This window comes from Piliocolobus tephrosceles, chromosome 2, assembly GCF_002776525.5.
Source record: "Piliocolobus tephrosceles isolate RC106 chromosome 2, ASM277652v3, whole genome shotgun sequence".
Classification (NCBI taxonomy): domain Eukaryota; kingdom Metazoa; phylum Chordata; class Mammalia; order Primates; family Cercopithecidae; genus Piliocolobus; species Piliocolobus tephrosceles.
This window is the reverse complement of record NC_045435.1, coordinates 39,648,690-39,671,085: the sequence shown is the minus strand read 5'-3', so window position 1 is coordinate 39,671,085 and position 22,396 is coordinate 39,648,690. Positions and strand designations below refer to the sequence as shown.

Here is a 22,396-nt window from a genome sequence, read left to right as displayed (position 1 = left end):
TCTCAGTTTCTGTGGGTCAGGAATTTGGGAGGAGTTTAGTTGAGTAGTTCTGGCCCCGTCTCTCATGCAGTTGCAGGCAAAGTGTTGGCTAGGACTGTAGTCATCTGCAGAGTGGACTAGAACTGGGGGATGGCTGTTGACAGGGGGTCCTGGCTCCTTACGACGTGCTAGAGTGTCCCTCGTGACATAGCAGCTGATTTTCCTCAAGGAAGAGAAGAGGCCTAAGAGAGGGCAAGGAAGAAGCTGCAGTGCCTTTTATGATCCAGTCTCTTAAGTCACATACCATTACTTCAGCTTGTTTTCTATTTGTTAGAAGCAAGTTACTAAGCCCACATCACGCCCTAGCGGAGAAGAATTAGGCGCTGCCTTGTGAAGGGAGGACTGTCAAAGAGTTCATGGACGTATGGTTAGCACCACCCACTACAGGCTTGTTTTTCCTGATTTTTTTCTTCCTAGGTTGAAGGTGGTACTGCCTAGTAGTTAAGAGCATGATTCTGACGCCAGACTGCCTGGCTTTGATTCTGGTTCTTCCACTTGGTTACTGTGTGCTTTAGTAAGTGAGTTGCCTTCTCTGGACCTCAGTTCCCTCGTGTATGCATTGAGGAAAATGGCACCTATCTCACAGAAGTGTGTGAGAAGTAAATTAATTAATATAAGTAAAGGATGTAGATCCGGGCCTGATGCATAGAATGCTCTTAATAGATGTCAACTTTTAGTATTGTTATTGTCATTTGAACAGCAATATAGGCCAGTTTGTTTCTCCCTTTATTTCTTTGTAATCTGACGTAATGCTTGGTCTAACATATCCTGCCTCATACAGGCTCTGGTCATCCTAGTAGGTCGTCCATGGTAGGAACCAAGTGGGCTGATGACTCTCAGCGCAGACTCCATTTGTAGTGGTACAGCATGCGAGGGCTCTTAGCTTCTTGTTGATACATGGTAAGGAATATCCCTTTCCCTTCCAGAACTCCCACTTGGAAAGGGCTTCCTCCTAAACTTGACAGGAACCTGCTCTGGGACCTGTGAGCTGTGTTCAGTGTTCTTCAGGTTCAGTCACACTTTCAGTCCATAAATATTTATGAAACTTGCTTGGAATTCAAAGCAAAGTAATTCTTCACAGTACTTTATCTACTGTGAAGAATCAAGGGAAATACATATTTCCCAGCTCTTTAGAGTTTATTCACGTAACATTTCATCTTAGATCTGGGACTGATTGGCTTAGTTGGTTAGAGTATAATGCTTATGGGTGGGAAATTTTTCCTTAAAATAATTTGTGTGGAGGAAGGCAGTAATCACAATTCCAGCACTTTTAAAGGAAAATTATTTATTAAAGGGCAATCAACTATTTATAATAGCTATGTACGTTCATTAAATACTGCATTTATATCTGGTAGATCTTGACCTAGCATTGAGTTGCCACATTCTTGGCTCTAGAAAGATGTTTTTAAAAGATGTTCATGAATACCACATGTCAAAATTGTAAGAGAAAGCAGATTTTTAAAATTTTTGGACATAATATACTGGTGAATTTTTTTAGATATGAACTCTGTTTTATAGATGATTCAGAAGATTTTTTACCAGAAAAAAATTATTACATCAAATTTCCACCATATTTTTTCTTATTGATGTCATTAGTTTCCATGACTGGAAAGTGTACTTGAACTTGAAACGGCTTCTTTTAGAAGTGTTGCCTTGTCCTGCACTCTGTGATAGTTTGACTTCTTTTTTTTTTTTTTTTTTTTTTTTTTTGAGACGGAGTTTCGCTCTGTCGCCCAGGCTGGAGTGCAGTGGCCGGATCTCAGCTCACTGCAAGCTCCGCCTCCCCGGTTTACGCCATTCTCCTGCCTCAGCCTCCCGAGTAGCTGGGACTACAGGCGCCGGCCACCGCGCCCGGCTAGTTTTTTGTATTTCTTAGTAGAGACAGGGTTTCACCGGGTTAGCCAGAATGGTCTCGATCTCCTGACCTCGTGATCCACCCATCTCGGCCTCCCAAAGTGCTGGGATTACAGGCTTGAGCCACCGTGCCCAGCTAGTTTGACTTCTTAAGTCCACCCAGATTATCTTCAGATATTAAGTTCATTTTCTCAACTATAAAAGGATAAGTAGGATTGCATTTGGTTATGCATATCAGAATTCTGACTACTGTGGCTTTAATCAAATAGGGATTTAATTTTCCTATATAACAAGAAGTCTGTCTTTCTGCTCTACTATCCTTAGTGTGGGACTTCTGTCTTTGTACTTGTAGTCTCATAGTTATAAGACGTCTATGATGAGATAATATGATGTCATGTTTACATTCCAAGCAGAAAGTGCAAGGCTTTCCAGAAACTTGGTTTATGTTTCCTTGGTCAGAACTGTGCTAGGTGGCTTCCTCAAGTTGCAAGGCATCCCAAGAAAGCCAGTGTTTTAGCAGGGTACATTGCTAACCCAAATGAGATCAGTGTTCTCTTAGTGAGGCAGAAAGGGACGTTGTATAGTGGGTAAGCAACTGGTATTGTCTGCCACAAGGGTTTGGATGGTTGCTCAAGTCCTGAGCTGATAGAGCAATCCATGAGTCCATCCACTTGGCAGTAGCACATAGTGATAGTACAGTACTCAGTGTAAGTAATGAATCGGCTCTATATCTTTAGTGTTGGAATCCAGACGCAAAAACACAGAGTAGTTTACCCCTAGGTAATATATGTGGTCATAAATCTCAGTAATGACCTTGTACGTGATCATGTTTTCCTCCCATCGAAGTCCTCATTAGTAATAAGGAGTATTGAATAAATAAACTCTTCCAAAAGTTGTTTCCATTTAGATTTTTTTATTATATTTGAACCAGGCACGGTAGTTCATGCCTGTAATCCCAGCACTTTGGGAGGCTGAGGCATGCAGATTGTTTGAGGTCAGGAGTTTGAGACCAGCCTGGGCAACATGGTGAAACCCCGTCTCTACTAAAATACAAAAGTTAGCTGGGCATGGTGGTGCGCACCTGTAATCCCAACTACTTGGGAGACTGAGGCAGGAGAATCACTTGAACTCAGGAAGTGGAGGTTGCAGTGAGCTAAGATCGCACCACTGCACTCCAGACTGAGCGACAAAGGGAGACTGTCTCAAAAAAAAAAAAAAAGATATTTTTATTATATATACTTTTGGTAAAATGATTATAAATTAGTTGTATATGAAAATGATTGTTGTATATTGTTTCAGTGGAAATTGTACCCATTTTTATTTTTAGTGGAATTGGCAATATGGTGGCTATTAAATCAAGTTGTGGTCTTTTTGTTAAAAGTAAAAAGACTTTATTTCTATTTATTTATTTATTTTTATTGAGACTGAGTCTTGCTCTGTTGCCCACGCCGAAGTGCAGTGGCGTGATCTTGGCTCACTGCAACCTCTACCTCCTGGGTTCAAGCAATTCTCCTACCTTAGCCTCCTGAGTATCTGGGATTACAGGCATGTGCCACCATGCACAGCTAATTTTTGTATTTTTAGTAGATATGGGGTTTCACCATGTTGGCCAGGCCAGTCTCAAACTCCTGACCTCAAGTGATCTGCCGGCCTTGGCCTCCCAAAGTGCTGGGATTACAGGTGTGAGCCACTGCGCCTGGCCAAAAGACTTTATTTCTAATATAAAGTAACACATACACATTGTTTAAAAAAAAAAAAAAATCAATTAGTACCAAAGTAGTAAAGAAGAAAATAAAAAACACCCTTGATCCCATTATCCAGAAATAATTATATTGTTACCATCTTTTTTTTTTTTTTTTTTTTTGAGGCAGGGTCTTGCTTACTACAGCTTCGACCTCCTAGCTCAAGCAATCCTCCCACGGAAGCCTCCCGAGTAGCTGTGACCACAAGCATGCACCACCACACGCTGCTAAGTTTTGTATTTTTTGTAGAGGCAGGGTTTGCCATGTTCCCCAGGCTGGTCTCAAACTCCTGAGCTCAAGCATTCCTCCTACCTCTGTTACCATCTTGAAATAACATTTCTGTGCTTAAAAAAAATGGCATTTGAAATTTAGAAATTGTATGTGGAATTATTTGTGAACATAGTTCAGTATGAATTAGTATATTGGCTGAGGTATCTCTTGACATAAAAATTTGGAAAATTTTAGATAAATAATTCAATTTAAACCTTCAAAAAGTAAATAAAAGTTTACATTTGATTTCCATTATTTATAGCTGGAAACTTTTAAAGTAGCATTTCTGAAAAAAACTGACATTGATAAATTCGTATTTATTTTGATTTAGCTTCTAACAAGAAATAAAAGCTTTTGCTCTGAGCCTCGGATTTCCTTATTCTTTCTTGAGGCCATTTATTTATTTTGGGGCATGACAATGGAAATATCAGAATAATTGGAGACGATTGATACGAAAAAACACCTTTTTTTTTACAATGACCATTTAATGTTCTGTGTGGGTTGGGTCTTCTTGTACCTGAAAATTCATTTGCCTATCATTTTCAAGCTGCAGATAGATATATTCCACCTCTCCAGTTAAATTTAGCTGAAGAATTGTTAGGTACGGGCTATAATTGCTCTTTCTCTTCTCTTCACTTTCCCAGCCTCTGCAGTACTTTGACAAGCTTCACTCCTCCTGCAAGCAGTGTTTTCAGTGTGTGTCTTTTATGTGCTGTCGACAGGCTCTTTCCATGTTCTGCAGGCCTCCTACTCGGGGAACGCCACCACTGCCACCACCCCCGTATTAGTACAGGGATGGGAAAGCAGAGCTGGGCAAAGTTATTTGTACTTTTAACATCTGTGTGAACAGCCCTCAAGAGGCCCTTTCTTTTATCCTCCTTGGATCTTTTGCCTGCACCCAGCGTTGTTACCCCCAAACAGTTCTTGGTGCCTTGATTATGGACTCAAGATTGAAAAAGCCAAACTTTCCTAAAAGTATGAATGACAGAAAGGGAAAAAGACTGTATTTTTCTATTTAAATACCACTTTAACATTACTTATTAGACAAATAAATTATAAATATAGCAATGGAATTCTCTTTAATAAAAAGAAAAAATGCCCCTATATGCTGCAATTCTGGTCAACAATTTTTATTTTTCTGTGTTTCCTTTTAGACCTGGTCTGTATGCATATCCAGTGTCTACATTGTATAATTCGAGTGGCTATCATTTGGATTCTGACAGTTTTTTTCCTTTAATGTAATTGTTTTTCCATTTTGTTACGTGATCCTTTATAGTGACACTTTAAATGAGTTTATTTTTTCAATAAGCAATTCATTCACATGGTATAAAATGCAAAAGCTATAAAAAGGTATGCAGTGGAAAGTGAGTCTCTCTCCCACCCCAGTGCCCTAGCCATCCAGTGCCCTTCCCCAGAGGTAACAGTTTGTCCTCATTTCTTGTGATATAATAATATTCTTTTTTTTTTTTTTTACTTTGACTCTTTCCCTTGATTTACCAGTTTTCAGGATAATGTGTTGGTTTCCCAGAATCCTCTAAAGAAGACCACTGAAAGTGTGTAGGGTTTCTTTTTCCATGTAAAATGTGTTTTATTGTTTTTTCAAAAAAAGGTTCAGGGTTTAGTTTGAAATCGGACAGCAATATCTCTCATCCGTTGGTTGTCAAATTGGCTTCAGCTACCAATACTTCATTGACTCTAAAAGAAAATAACTGCTTCCATTTTGAGGGGGGAAATCCAGTTTAAATTAGTTTTACATTGGTCTGTAATTTAAAACAGATTGAGGGCTGGTGTCCTGTTGCTTTATACAGCCCTCTGTTCATACAGAGCCTGGAATGTAATATTCCCACCTCACGCAGGCACTAATACTGACACATACACACACCCTCCCCGCAAACAACAAGAATCAGAGTGGGTCAAAGGGACAGTGAAGGTTTTCATTTTATTATTTTGTCGTCATAATCTCATAGATTTTAACATATTTGATGTGATTCCATCCATTTTAACGATTCTTTCTGATGCTAACATTAGCCCATTCTTGGCCAGTTGGAGCATCTTCAGATTCTCTTCTGAGTCCTTTTTGAAAGGACCCCAGTGATTTTTAATAATTTTCTGCTTTCTGGTATGACAGAATGGTTTAGCTCACCTTGTATTCACTAATACTTCTAAATTACTGCAAAATGCCTAATAATGAGATGTATCATCATGTCTCTCTCGGTGAAGAACAGTTTGTTCTCATTTTTAAAATATTAGAAGTAATTTTTCAACCAATGTCTGTGTCGATATATACATTCTTTAGTCTTTGGCTTATGGCCTTAGCATCTCTGTTGATAGATAGATGTTTTAGTCTTTGGTTTATGCCTTTAGCATACATCTTTATGTGTAATGACTAATTCAAAACATATGAATATTCTTTTAACTCTTAAATAATGTTACCAGTTTCAATTCCCAAAGGATTGTGCCCATTTGCAAAATGTGAGTATGGTTGTTTCAACATAATACCAGCATTTGGGTATTGTGATTCTTTTTCAATATTTACTAAGTTACTCATAGAAAAATCTAATAGTTTCTTTGATTCGCTTTACTGCTGATTGTGGAGTTGAATGTAATTCCATATGTTTGTTTATTCTGGCCATTTTTGTGTGTAGTGTCTATGTCCTTTGCTCATTTGCCTATTAACATCTTAATTTTTTTAAGATAAAAACAATTTGTATTCTTTGTATACTTTAAATGTTACTCTGTTGTCATATTGGTTGCAAGCATTTTACATTGTGAACATTTCAAACATCAGTTGCAAATATTTGATTTTGTCCATTTCGTATAAAGACCATTAATTTACCTTCTTAGGGAGTGACCACCAAATGTTAAACGTAAATACCCATTTGTTGTATTGAACTATCTATGTAAGCTTGGCAAGTCACTTTACCTTCTCCCAACCTCACATCTATCACGTGTTGAATTGAACTTGATCTCTTGGATCCTTTCCAACTCTGACAGCCAACATTTTCTTAGTAAAAAAGTACCATATTTAAATAACCCCAGCAGTTCCTTGCTCTCTTACATAGAGAATCTTTTCCATGGATGCCTTTTTTTCACAACCTTCTAGTACAGTTAAATGTTATCTCCAGTCTTCTTTCCCTGCCCACACAGTTTGTTAGAACTCTGAAGAAGGAAAATTACCAATAGGAGTATATTTCTTGGTTTGCTTAACTGAAATCCTGTGATCGCTGGTTTAGTAGAGTCAAGAGAGAATGACTTATAACTTACTCTCTCAACCTTGTTGTTTATTAGATCTTGTGTTATTTCAAGAAAGTGGCTATTGGATTGGGTTTAGCTTTTTTTTTTTTTTTCCAACAGAGTCTCACTTTGTCGCCCAGGCTGGAGTGCAGTGGCGCAATCTTGGCTCACTGCAACATCTGCCTCTCGGGCTCAAGCAATTCTCCTGCCTCAGCCTCCTGAGTAGCTGGGATTACAGGTGCATACCACCACACCTGGCTAATTTTTGTATTTTTAGCAGAGATGGGGTTTCATCATGTTGGCCAGGCTGGTCTCTCAAACTCCTAACCTCAGGTGATCCACCCATCTCAGCCTCTCAAAGTGCTGGGATTATAGACATGAGCCATTGTGCCCTGCTGGGTTTAGCTTTTTGAAAAGCTTTGCATAAAAATATTTCAAAACTATATTGAAACAGTATTTGAAATACTAATTTTGTATTGAATGATACAATATCAATTTTGTGTTGAGTATATTGAAACAGTAATAGAAATACTAATAAAGTGTTTTTTTTTAAATCCAACGTTCAAGGTACTTAAGGATTATTAGTATAAGTTAACAAAAATTGATGATATAAATAATAGTTCAACTGTTTTTTAAAAGTTCAATTTTGTTTGGCCCTGACGGTTTGACTAATTTAAAAAAAAAAAAAACTGTCTATGATGTGGTCTTGCTGGTGAAATACATATGAACCATATGAACCATTCATATTTCGAGGCTGTAATTAGTCTGGTCTAAAACACCTGGTATTCTATAAACAATAAAAATAATAGGATGGGAATTTACTATTGGAATGCTAACTGTAATACAGAGATTTGACTGACTTATAATTGACTCACTGTCCTCTCGGAGAATGACGTCTGTTACCTTCACATTTTCATCTTTTTCAAAATGTGACACCCTTTTAAGTTATCTTCGGAAAGGGAATATGTGTCATTTATTTCATGTCTATATTTTGCTCTCATTCAGAGGTTAGACTTTCAGAGTGGAGACCTCAAAAGTAAACAAGCAAGTGAGGAGGCTCTGAATGTTTGAGAAAGCTTTCAAAAAAGTCATTCCCTTAAGAGGTCTCTGGGCCCTCTCTTGAAACCAGTTTATTATTTTTTAACCTCAATAAGTGGATGAGTAAGATGCTAGTGTGGGTATATGGACAGTTGGCCATCTGAAATGGAGGAAATAGAAGAGAAAATGAATAAAGAACATCCAGTGAACTAGAAGCCAGTACAGCAAATTATTAATATATAGGAACACAGCTCAAAAAAAACAAGCACCGGGATTTTTTTCCTTTCCTTTCTTTTCTTTTCTTTTCTTTTCTCTTTTTTTTTTTTTTTTTGACAGGCTCTCTGTCCCCCAGGCTGGAGTGCAGTGGCATAATCATGGCTCACTGTAGCCTCAGACTCGGCTCAGTGATCCTCCCATCTCAGCCTCCTGAGTAGCTGGGATTACAGGTATGCACCATTATGCCTGTCTTTTTTTTTTTTTTTTTTTTTTTTTTTTAGTAGAGACAAGATCTCGCCATGTTGCCCAGGCTGGTCTCGAACCCCTGAACTCAAGTGATCCTCCTGAAGTGTTGGGATTACAGGCGTGAGCCACCGCCTCCAGCCCAGGTTTTATTTCTTTCATGGACACTATGAATTGTACAACTGGATTATTTTCTCTCATTGTATTGGTTGTAAAGGAGTTCAGAACCAAATTTATGGTCCACCTTGAACAAGTGCACAGGCCCTCTCTGCATTTGTTTAGGTATTAATTTCTCTCATGATTTTAAGTTATTGTTTCTACCCTTATTTTCCCTGAGCCTAACTTCTACCATACTTTTTTAAATTTTGTTTTTCTTTGAGACTGAGTCTTGCCCTGTCACCCAGGCTGGAGTGCAGTGGCGCGATCTCGGCTCACTGCAACCTTGTCCTCCTGGGTTCAAGTGATTCTTGTGCCCCAGCCTCCTGAGTAGCTGGGACTATAGGCACACACCATCATGCCCAGCGAATTTTTGTATTTTTAGTGGAAACAGGGTTCCACCATGTTGGCCAGGCTTGTCTGAAACTCCTGACCTCAAGTGATCTGTCTGCCTCGGCCTCCCAAAGTGCTGGGATTACAGGCGTGAACCACTGAGCCCGGCCCCATATGTGTTTTTTATCATGTATTATAGTGCTCTTTCAGCTTTTCTTTCCAAGTTTTCTAAATGCCAATGGGGAATATAGTTTCACCCCAGAAGGTTTTGAGAGTAAAGGCAAGGTAGCCTGCCATTAATGAAACACCTTTGGGTCCCCTTTTATCTATTTAATGTAAAAATGGATTTTCCCCAAAGTTTTCAGAGAAAATCAATATTCCATGAAGATATAATGATATATATACAATGGCTGTATCTTCTGAAGTAGAATTGCTTATGTAGGGGTAAAATTCCTATGAAAAAATTCCTTACATTTAAATTACTCATACATCACAGTGCAACTTAGTATCGGCTCCTAGCATAGCACAGCTGCTTTATTCTCCAGTTGAAAGTGTTCATTCTTCCTTCATTTGAATGCCATATGATATAATTGGCTCTCATTAAGGAACTATGTTGTATTAAAATTACATTATCCAAAGGTAGTGTAAAGAACAGTAACATCACAATCATCATGCTGAGAGGCCAGGGAGCTAAGACCACCGTTCATTCTGGTGCACATATTCACGTCGTAAAATGCTGAGTGCAGTTGCCCACACTAAGTTATTTTTCCATTCATTTTGTTTTGGTTGAGTTCATATAGCTGAGTTTGAGTAAGTTGACCACTAGTAGGATGTCACTGGATTGGACACCACTATTAACATCTTTTGGGTGTGCATGCCCTAGTTTAAGAAGCACCTCTGTACTTAGTTTTGTCACTTAAATGGAAAAGATTTCAGTCTAGCCCCACACTTCTTACCAATGATGACACATGAAGTATCAATATACTTGATTTCTTATGTTTCTCCTTTAATATTCATTTCTGTTTCATCACAATTAAGCATGAATATATGTAGTAACACTATCCTTTTAGCACAAAGGAAGTATAGTGCCCTTTTAAAGTTTTGTATATATTTCAGAAATGCCAACTTCAGGTAAATCCACAGAACTTATAAATACCATAGTTTTGCTATTGGCTTCAGTCTAAGACAAATTTCTTTTGTCAAAACCCAGTAACCTAAATGTTATGTGAAATGTATTACATATTGCTTTCTGGGGGTGGTCAGGAGCTGCAGCCCCAAGAGACATGGCCAGTTTTCTATGTTCTGGGAAAAAAGAAAAGAGAATTGCCCTCTGTCAGTCCTCTGAAAATACCAGCCGTCCTCTTCCCCTGAGTCCCATGGTGTTTGAATCTGCTCCGGCTCCTGTTTTATATCCCATCCTCTATTTTGGTCAGAAATATTTTCTGTTACCCTGAGATTAGCTTGTACTCTAACACAAAGTAAGAAAATTCCTATTTAAGATTAGCAGTGGTTCACTTTTAGAATTATCTTTTTGCTAGTGCCAAAAGTTTAATTTATTGTTAAGAATAATGATGTTTTTTAATTTTGAAAATTTAATTTGTGTTCTTTAAAAGTTTAGGCAATGTGGAAAAGTACAAAGTAGATTTTAAAATTATTCTAAATTCTATCAGTAGAGCTGATCTTCATTAGTATTAGTTAAATGTCATTCCAGAGAGCATTCTCTTCACGTATATATTAATATGAGAAAGTAACAGTAGGTAGACAGACATAGCTTATACTATCATGAAAAAGACATTTTTTATTAAAAACATTGTTCATCAAAAATAAATTATAAAACTTTTTTTTACTGTGTGTGTATGTGTGTGTGTATGTGTGTGTATTTGTTGTTTTGAGGCAGGGTCTCGCTCTCTCATCCAGGCTGGAGTGCAGTTGGTGCCATCATAGCTCAATGCAGCCTCAAACTCCTGAGTTCAAGTGTTCCTCCCACCTCAACCTGAGTAGCTGGGGTTACGGACACACGCTACCATGCCCGGCTGTTTTTCTAAAAAATTTTTTGTAGATGTAGAGTCTCACTGTGTTATCCAGGCTGGTCTCAAACACCTGGACTCAAGTGATTGTCTCACATCAGCTTCCCAAAGCACCGGGATTGCCATGCCGGGCAACACTATTTACTAAAATATCTCCCTAAGAAAAAAGTTATGAAAATTCTGGATTCTAATTGTGTTTACCTATATTTTCATTTTATATAACATCTCTTAACTCTATTAAGGATATTTAGGCAATACTTCTTAATTCTATTAAGGAAATTAGTATCTCTTCGTCTCTCCTGTTTTTAAATTGTTACTAATTTATTGTTCATAGCATTTATAATATAGTCTATGACCATAATTACCATAATTGTTTGGTCTTAATATTATATTTGAATGGATTTAGTGCCCACCATGGGCATTTTTATTATGACTTCTCCATTCCTGAGTTCTTTGTTTTGATTTATTTCATTTGGCTGAGTTTCTGACAGCTTGTGTTTCTCAAGGTCACATAAACATTGTATGTGAAGTTCTTTCACATTTGGTGATGTCCACTTTTTGCCTTATTGTAATACTGAAATGACCTCTTGGGTGGGTATGATATCCTCGAACATACTCTCTTTGCCTCAGACCTTTATAGTGTTGCTTCACTGCCTTCTTACTTTGGGTGTTGCTGTGGAGAAGTCTAAACTCAGGCTGAGTTTTTACTACTTTGTAGGTAATTTTTTTGGTCTGGATCTCTGAAGTATTTTTTTTTGTAACCAAGCAATTTCTCAGTTTTAGTCATTCACTATCAGTTGTTATGTGGAACAACTGTGTATTCTTTCAGTGCAGATTTAGTTTTTTCATTCCAGGTTTCTGTTCCATGTGGCGTCCCCGACATTGGGGATAACAGTTATCCTTATGTTGGTTTGTCTTTGTTTTCCATAATATCTTCCAGTTGCCTTAATCTTTGACTTCCCCCTGGATGCAATGGGCGATTTCCTTTTGTTTACTTGTTTTCTTGTATTCCTTTTGTGTTGCTGCCATGTCTCTTCATCTTGCTGAAGAGTTAGCAGTTCTGTCCAGCAATTTTATTTGCTCTGACAGAGGTATTACCAAATTCTCCCTGCCTGCATTTCAGATTCAGTTGTTTTCCCCTCTGAGCTACAATTTAAGGATTTAAGTTTTTCTGTTTTACACATTTTTCTACACCTTGAGGACATGGGGGTACAGGTTAGGAGAGTGTATGGTTATGAAAACATTATAAAGCCTCAGTCATTAAAATTTACGTATTGATATAGGAAGATCTTCAGGATAGATTTTAAAGGAAGAAAAGCAGGGTATAGAAGAATGTGTATAAAATGCTTCGTTTATATAAAAAATTGAAAAAAGAATGTATATAAATATGTCTTTATACATTCACCTACATATTTGCTTTATATACTTTATCTCTGAATGCTAGACAAGGAATTAATAATCGGTGACCTGTGGGAAAGGGACCTGGGCAGTGATGGGATTGGGAGGGAGAATTTTGTCTGTGTATCTTTTTATACTTCTTGAATCTTAAGCAACATGAATGAGCTATGTATTAAATATGTGGGCACTGCTTTCTGTTCTGAGATTTAATTGCCCTGTTGTAGGATTCCTCAACCCTGAAGGAAGTATCCCTGGTTTCCATAGAGAATTTTGTATCAGTCTCCAACTCAATGTGGGGCCTGGAAGGCTCAGCATGGATGAGGTGGCTCCTAGTTAGTCACTTCCCCCACTTCGCCATTGCTGTTCAGCCTCCAGTTCTGTCACACTCTAGCCAGAAATTTGTATTTCTCTCCAAATATGGCTCATTAATGAACATTCAGGATTTTGTTGAATCACCAATATTACTTTTGGGGGAAGAGACTGTGCCATAATCTTTTTTTTCCTGACTAACATGTTTTAAAATACATGGCATTAAGTTGTACCTATTTCTTTTTGGTTGCTGCTGATAATTTTTGTTGTTGATGCTGTTGTTGTGATCTAATGTTACTACTTTTGATTCAGTATATTTTGTATTTGGTTAGGGAGATTCTGTGATCTTATTTCTGTTGTTGCCATGTTAGCCTACTACACGCGTAGGCCGTATGGTCTACCTTGTTGCTTCTAGGCTATAAGCCTCTACGGCAGGTTACTGGACTGTACGGCAGTTGTAGCACTGTGGTAATTGTGTATCTACACATAGAAAAGGCACAGTAAAAGTATGGTATACAAGATTTAAAATGGCACTTGCCATGAATGGAGCTTGTAGGACTGGAAGTTAGTTGCTCTGGATGAATCATTGAGTGGTGAGGGAATGTGAAGGCCTAGGACATTGCTGTGCTTTACTGTAGACTTTATGAACCCTGTACACTTAGGCTACTAAATTTATAAAAAATATTTTTCTTTCTTCAATAATAAATTAACCTTAGCTTATTGTAACCTTCTTACTTTATAAGCTTAATTTTCTTTAACTTTTTTGCTTTTTGTAAAACTCTTAGCTTAAAACACAAACACATTGTATAGCTCTACAGAAATACTTTACATCCTTATTCTGTAAGGTTTTTCCTATTTTTAATTTCTTTTTTTGCTCTTCAAAACTTTTTTGTTAAAAACTAACACACACACACACAAGCCTACGTCTACATAGGGACAGGATCATCACTATCACTGTCTTCCGCCTCCACATCTTGTCCCACTGGAAGGTCTTCAGGGGCAGTAACACACATGGAGCTGCCATCTCCTGTAACAATGCCTTCTTCTGGAATACCTCCTGAAGGACCTACCAAAAAGTTAATTTTACACTTAACGTTTTTTTAAGTAAGTAGGATTGTACTCTAAAGTAACAATGAAAATTATAGTATAGTAAATACATAAACCAGTTAGTCGCTTATTATCATTATAAAGTATTATGTACTGTATGTAATGTACTGTGCTATATTTTATACGACTATTTTATATAATGTGCTATATTTTTATATGACTAGCAGCACAATAGATTTGTTTATACCAGCACCATCAGAAACGTATGAGTAATGAGTTGCATTATAATGCTAACAATGGACATTACTAGGCAACAGGAATTTTTCAGCTCCATTATAATCTTATGGGACCATCATCATATATGCAGTATATCGTTATCTGGAATGCCATTGTGTGGTGCATGACTGTGCTCAACTGTCAACCTGGTCTTTGTCAGGTATAGTCAGTCTCCCAACCTCACTAACCTGCCCCATCTGAAGGTTGCACCAGGCAGGGAGGATTTCTAGTGCTGCCCAACTTTTCAGGGCTCACTGGTTTGGGGAGTCCTCAGAGCACCCTCATTCTGGGGAAGCAAGCAACCAATTGCCAGATCCCCTTTATACAGCTTTTGCTTAACACACATACACACACACATACACACACACACACGGGAAGCAAGCAACCAATTGCCAGATCCCCTTTATACAGCTTTTGCTTAACACACACACACCCACACATACATACACACACACACCACTATGTTTCTTTTATCTGCCAGTGTTTTTGCTTCAAAATTTCATTGCCATTTCAACATAAATTCCCATAACTATTTCTCAAGTTATAACCTTGACTTGCCAAAGATTTGCATTGCTGACAGAGATACCTTTCTGAAACCAAGATGTAATCATGCCATCCTCCTGTTTACAAATGTTTGGTCACCCCTCATCACCTTCAGGAAAAAGTCTTATATTTGAGAACTATGCTAAAACATATCAGTCATAGCCTGGGAGTGTGAGCTCACCAGGGACACTGTCTTCCCTTTGCATCCCCAGTGTGGAGAGCAGTACCTGGCACAGAGTAGGCACTCCACAAGTATTAACAAATAGTAGATGTCTGGTACATCTTTTTTGAATGAATTTTAGTCCATTGAGAGTTTACTAGTAGGATTCCAGAATCTCTCTGTTGTCTGTAAACAACCAATTTAAATAGCCAACAACAAAAATGTCTGTATTTGGGTTTTAACATGCTATGTCATTGTGTTCAAATAAGAAGTAATGGCATATAAATGCAAAAACAGTGGGATTGACTGCAAGAAGTGCCAGGAAGAAGGAGGATCTATCTGCCAGGCACATGCCTGTAATGCCAGCACTTTGGGATGCTGAGGCGGGCAGATCTCTTGAGCTTAGGAGTTCAAGTCCAGCCAGGGCATCATGGTGAAACCCTGTCTCTGCTAAAAATACAAAAATTAGCTGGGTGTGGTAGCACATGCCTGTAGTCCCGGCTCGTTGGGAGTCTGAGGCAGGAGAATTGCTTGAGCCCAGGAGGTTGAGGCTGCAGTGAGCTATGATTGTGCCACTGTACTCTAGTTTGGGCAACTGAGTGAGACCCTGTCTAATAAAAAAAAAAAGAGAGAATCTAGTCTGTCTTGTCTATCTATATTCCACATTCTACAAGGATTTGTGGTAGCTCATACACAAAATATCACACTATAGTATGCTTCAAATCTGGCATGAAAGTTTCTGGCTACCAAGTTAAAGAGGGTGACTGAGTTATATAATTCTTATTGGAAAGGAGCAAACATTTCTTAAAATTGAGCTCTAAAACAAATTTCCTACCTGTATGAGAGGTTTGAGTGATAGGGTGGACATTATACTGTATACTATTCCTATGGCAAATAAGATAATATTAATACTTTTTGACAGCGTTTTTTTTTTTTTTTTTTGAGACGGAGTCTTACTCTGTCACCCAGGCTGGAGTGCAGTAGTGCATTTTCGGCTCACTGCAAACTCCACCTCCGGGGTTCAAGAGATCTCCTTCCTCAGCCTCTGAAGTAGCTGGGATTATAGGCGCCTGCCATCACGCCCTGCTAATTTTTGTATTTTTAGTAGAGACAGGCTTTCACCATGTTGGCCAGGTTGGTCTCAAACCCCGGACCTCAGGTGATCTGCCCACCTCAGGCCCCCAAAGTGCTGGGATTACAGGCATGAGCCACTATGCCCGGCCTTTTTTGACAGTTTCTTATGAAATTCACCTGATAATAATGATAAGCCCAAGTTGGTGATGCCATTTCTATTCAGAGCTAAGATAATAATGGCCCGTCTATGTGGCCTTCTGTTCTTTAGCTTAATTTTAAGGATAGAGCTCTTTGCCTTTTGACTGGTCCGTTAGAGCAGGCATTTTGAGATTGTGCTGTCAGGTGAGGGCCTGAACTGCTGTTTGCTGGGTGACTGGTTGAAGTAGTTGTCTATGCTACAGAAACTAAGTGAGAGTTGGTCTGAATGACATGATTTGGGGGAAATGAAGGTGTCTTTAAGTAGGCGAGTTCACTGGATAGAGATGGTAGGAGCACCTGCAGGCAAGACCAGAAACATCTTGACGTCTACATCAATTAGAAAGTATGATCAGCTTTTCGTTCATTACGTATTAAGATTTAAATTGGGCTGGGCGCGGTGGCTCAAGCCTGTAATCCCAGCACTTTGGGAGGCCGAGACGGGCGGATCACGAGGTCAGGAGATCGAGACCATCCTGGCTAACACAGTACAGTGAAACCCCATCTCTACTAAAAAAAATACAAAAAACTAGCCGGGCGAGGTGGCGGGCGCCTGTAGTCCCAGCTACTCGGGAGGCTGAGGCAGGAGAATGGCATAAACCCGGGAGGCGGAGCTTGCAATGAGCTGAGATCCGGCCACTGCACTCCAGCCTGGGCAGAGCAAGACCCCATCTCAACAACAACAAAAAAAGATTTAAATTTACTGCGAAGGGTGTGCTAATAAGACAGGCACTTTTGTATATTGCTGGTGGAAGTATAAATTGATAATAAACTTCTTGGAAAGCAATTTGGCAATATATTTCAAGAGCCTTAAAAACATTCATGCCATTTGACCTAGTACTTCTACTTCTGGGAAAATGTCCCAAGGAAATAATCCTTTTAAAAAAAAAAAGTCTAAGCCTCAAATTTTGAGTGTTATTTGTAATGCTTCATTACTTCATTTATAGTATCAAGAAATTCAAGGCAATTTAAATGTCCCACCGAAGGAGAATAAACAAACATATTCACTCAAAGGAATATCATGATTTAAGCTAAAATCTTTTGAAGAAGAGAAGATAGAAAATTCTTAAAATGTTAAATGAGAAAAGCAAAAGACAATATAAACAGTAGAAGTTAAACTGTTTTAAAATATGCTTAGAGGGCTGGTGAGAAATACACTAAATAATAAATATTTTGTGTGTGTGTATGGATACTAAAGTATTTTTAAGAAAAACGCTGTTGGCCAGGTGTGGTGGCTCACTAATACCTGTAATCCCAGCACTTTGGGAGGCCGAGGCGGGTGGATGACCTGAGGTCAGTAGTTCAAGACCAGCCTGGCCAATATAGTGACACTCCGCCTCTAACAAAAATACAAAAATTAGCCAGGCATGGTGGTACATGCCTGTAATCCCTGCTACTTAGGAGGCTGAGGCACAAGAATCGCTTAAACCTGGGAGGCGGAGGTTGCAGTGAGCCAAGGTCATGCCGCTGCACTCCAGCCTGGGCAACAGAACGAGACTGTCTCAGAAAAAAGAAAATAAAAACACTGTTAATTTATGTATGGCATTTTTGAAAGGGAGACAAATACAAATTTATGTTCCCTAGAGAAGGGTGATTTATAGTAGAGAGGGAATAATTAATAAACCTGTGTTCAGCTGAATTGCAGTTTTTGCCTCTAGACCTTCTAGTTCCATTTGTTTAAAGTTACTCTTAGCACCTGTAATCCCAGCACTTTGGGAGGCTGAGGTGGGTGGATCACGAGGTTAAGAGATCGAGACCATCCTGAACATGGTGAAACCCCGTCTCTGCTAAAAACACAAAAATGAGCTGGGCGTGGTGGTGCGTGCCTATAATCCCAGCTGCTCGGGAGGCTGAGGTAGGAGAATCACTTGAACCCGGGAGGCAGAGATTGCAGTGAGCCAAAATCGCACCATTGCACTCCAGCCTGGGCAACAGGAGCGAAACTCTATTTAAAAATAAACAAACAAGAAGTTACTCTTAGCTGGGCATGGTGACTCATGCCTGTATCTTAGCACTTTGGGAGGCCAAGGCAGGAGAATTGTGTGAGCCTAGGTGTTCGAAACCAGCCTGAGCAACATAGCAAGACCTTGTCTCTACAAAACCTTTAAAAAGTTACCGGGGCATGATGGCGCACCTGTGGTCCCAGCTACTTGGGACGCTGAGGCGAGAGGATGGCCTGAGCCCAGGAATGTGAGGCTGCAGTAAGAGACATGATGGCGTCATGTACTCCAACCTGGGTGACCTGGTATCTTTTTTTTAAAAAAAAAGAAATCCTTTAATTCTCAGTTCTTTTATTTTTAATTTTTTTTTTAATTGTTGTTTGAAATCAAAGAAATCAAAGGCTTCCTCTGTATGGGTGCTTTCCTTACAGGTGGGTAGGTAGTTATTGCTTCAACCTCATTAATCTCCGCCCCCCAGCAAAATGAAATTTAACATGTTAATAAGCCAAATATAATTTTTTGAATAGGTCTGTTATAAGAGAAATATGGAAGAGTACAATTCTGCCATTAAACATTATTTTACAAGAATGGCTTAAAACATAAGCCTTGTTTTGCAGTATATGAGCTTTCGATCTTCAATACATGTTTTTAAAAAAGATTGGTTTCTAGAGGAAATCCACAGCTGCATATTGTCCCATCTAAGTGTGATCTGGCTAAATACATTCACTAAATGTTTGACTTACTGATTAGCTTTGTTAGCTGTATTACACAATTATATAACCAGGTTTTGTAATTCATTTATACATTTATTTGCGTATTTATTTACTTTTACTTATTTATTTTGAGACAGAACCTCATTCTGTCACCCAGGCTGGATTGCAGTAGCACCACACCTTACTAGCCTCAACCTCCCAAACTCAAGCAATCCTCTTGCCTTAGCCTCCCTAGATATGTGACTAGAGGTGTACGCTACCATGGTGAGGAGCAGTGGCTCACAACCTGTAATCCCAGCACTTTGGGAGGCTGAAGCGGGCGGATCACCTGAGGTCAGGAGTTCAAGACCAGCCCAGCCAACATGGTGAAACCCTATCTCTACCAAAAATACAAAAACTTAGCCGGCCATGGTGGCATGTGCCTGTAGTCCTGGCTTCTTGGGAGACTGAGGTACAAGAATCACTTGAACCTGGGAGGTGGAGGTTGCAGCGAGCCGAGATTGTACCAGTGCACACCAGTCTGGGTGACAGAGTGAAACTCTGTCTCAAAAAACAAATAAATAAAATAATCAAAGATGATTCCAGTGTTATAACTTGAGGACATTGGGAGGATAATTGTGCCAGGGCTTGTGATGAACAAGGTGATTAAAAAATTAAAAAATATTTAAAAAATAGTCTTTTATGTTGTTATGCTTGTTGGCAAAATATTCAAGTGGATAATAAAACATACCTAACTTAATCATTAGATAGTGTATCAAGTCTGATGTCCATGAGCTTCCAGCACTCATTAGACACGAATAGGATTGATTTCTCATCCTTTGTTGCCTATTCGTTTTGAAACCCATATTGTAAAATGAGTCTTATTTTAAAGATTAGGTAGTGCTTTTGCTTTCTCTGTCTATACAGTAAGTGTAAAAAATACTGTACTTGGTCAGTGGTTTTGAGAGGGTTAAGAAAGGCACCTGGATCCCATGGTTTTGTAATACCATTAAAAATATTATTGTTTTTAGGGAGAAAACTGTTTTAATACTGACTACATTGAAAACTTAGTCTGTATAGCAATATAGACACACTTTTCAGTTGTTCAAGATCATTTTGGCTCTAAACATTTAAATTGTAATGTTTTAGAAGATGTATTATATACTGAAACTTAGTACAATACATTTATTTGTCCATCCTAAAATTTCTTTCAGGAATTGTTCCATCTTCTGTTGTCCTGACTTCTTTCCAGGTGATGTCAAGAGTTTTTCTAATATGGGCAGTAACACATAGCGTCAAAGAGGTAAGTGTTTATATAGACTAAAATAAAATAATGTCAACACTAACAAACTAGTCAGCTTTTCTGATTCACATGTTTGTTATGGCTGGGGAGTTCCAGGTCAGAGTTCCAGGTCATATCAACATAGCTGAGATAAAGCTCACATTCACTGTAGGAACTGGGTTGATAGTGGAAAACTTACCCCAGATATACAGTGTTGTTAAAGAGAAGACTGATGAAATGGTGAAGTCCTATAATCCGAGTTCTCATGGAGGTTCAGATGGTGTGGATGTGGTCTGCAACTCAGTTATATTTTTCTGATACCTTGTTCGTATCTAGCACACTAAACTCTGGGCATCTGCATTTTTGTTTTGTTTTTGAGACGGCCTCTTGCTCTGTCACCCTGGCTGGAGTGCAGTGGTGCAATCACGGCTCACTGCAGCCTCAGCCTCCCAGACTTGAACAATCCTCCCATCTCAGCCTCCTAAGTAGCTGGGACCACAGGCATGTGCCACCCCATCCAGCTAATTTTTTTGTATTTTTTGTAGAGATGGAGTTTTATCATGTTGCCCAGGCTGCTCTCAAACTCCTGAGCTCAAGCGATCTGCCTGCCTCAGTCTCCCAAAATTCTAAGATTTCAGGCATGAGCCACCACACCTGGCCCAAGTCATCATTTTAAACCTATACAGTAGTTCCCTCTTATTCAAGGGGAATACACTCCAAAACCCCCACTGGATCCCAGAAACCGTGGATAGCACACAACCCGATTGCTGCTGAAACACGTTTCTGTTTGTGTCTTCCACCCACAAATGTAATGCCTTTTACATATTTACTAAGCATTTATCATGCCCTGTGGCCACAACTTTTGCAGTCTGAGGTTCACCAGCAAAAGTAGCACAAATTTATTTTTCCTTCTTCACAATTTCACAGATAGAAGATTTGTTCCTACTGTGGGTCTTAGCAACTTCAGCATACAGTTTGTTTTGTTTTGTTATTAAGCTGAGAACTTTTACTGTCTCGCTTCAAGGAAGTTCTTTATGGCTTCTCTTTGGCGTATCTGAATTGCCAGCATCTTGCATTTTGGGGCCGTTTTTAAATAAGAGTTACTTGAACACAAGCACTGATAACCAAGTTAGCTACTAAGTGATTAACGGGCCGGTAGCATATACAGTGTGGATACACTGGACAAAGGGAAGATTCGTGTCCTAGGTGGGATAGATTGGGACAGCGTGAGATTTCATCATGCTGCTGAGAACAGTGTACAACTTAAGAATTAAGAATTGTTTCTTTCTGGAATTTTCCATTTAATATTTTTGGACTGTGGTTGACTAGGTGTAACAGAAACTACAGAAAGTGAAACTCCAGATAAGCAAAGACTGTGATATTTCTTCCTCCCATACTTTTGTGTAGATACCATTTCCTTTTCATTTTAACCAACAACTCGTAATTTTATCTTCCAATAGTCTCCAATGACCTAAAACTTCTTCCTAGTAGTAACTCATTTACATTCTTAAATGGGTAAGTATGTACTTTCAGTAATTAAGTGCTAGGTACATGAAGTCAAAATGTTGTTCACTATGAAGTATCCAGTCACTTTGCCAATATAGTCAGATATTGTCCGAGTGCTAATCCACCAGTTGATAGATTCTTTATGGGCTCTGCTTCCTCCCTTCCACTTAGTGACCACTCCTCAGCTTATGAGCACATCTGCCAAAGCAGGTAGACAGGTACATCAAAAATGTCTTACAACTCAAATCAAGCAATTCTATTAGTCAAGTTGCTGTTAGCAACATTTGCCAGGATTTCCTGGGTAGATCATTGAAACTGGTTGGCTTGCAAAGCTATTAAATGTCTCTGTAGGTACACGGACCTGGTATCATCCTCCACAGCCACGCTGCCTGCCAGATGCAAAGGACTTAAAATGTAACAGACGGTTTCACATACATTATCACATTTGAGTTTTACAGTAATTTGTTATGTACTCATTACATTTGCGTATTCAAAATTGTTTCTCTGCAACCAGAGTGACTCAATTTCTGCTAACATTAACATATCATTTTATTTACCTGCTTAAAAAAAAAGAAAAAGAAAAGGCATATCATTTTCTGAAGAATGTAGTACAGTATATTTTATTGTCTTCCCATCGCCTCTTGGATCCTCTTGTTTTTACATATGCACTGTTGATGAGTTGACTTACTCTTTCCACTTGTAATTGGACTTCAGCATTTCTGCTGTCCTAGGATCATAGTTCTTTTCTCCTCATTCTCTTTTTCTTTGCGCAGAACTCCTCATTCATGGTTTTGTTTAGAGCAGTAGTGCCCTCCATCCCTG

At 38.9% G+C, this 22,396-nt stretch overlaps 1 protein-coding gene across 3 annotated transcripts in view; it reads left to right on the top strand.

The window, feature by feature from the left end:
* Positions 1 to 22,396, top strand: part of HACD2 (3-hydroxyacyl-CoA dehydratase 2) — a 94,825-nt gene that overhangs the window by 37,330 nt on the left and 35,099 nt on the right. For all 3 annotated transcript variants that reach the window (XM_023214885.3, XM_023214898.2, XM_023214892.2), the window contains one exon: positions 20,001 to 20,089. In XM_023214885.3, coding sequence (XP_023070653.1) covers positions 20,001 to 20,089 — 89 coding nt within the window. The remainder of the gene's footprint in view (positions 1 to 20,000; positions 20,090 to 22,396) is intronic.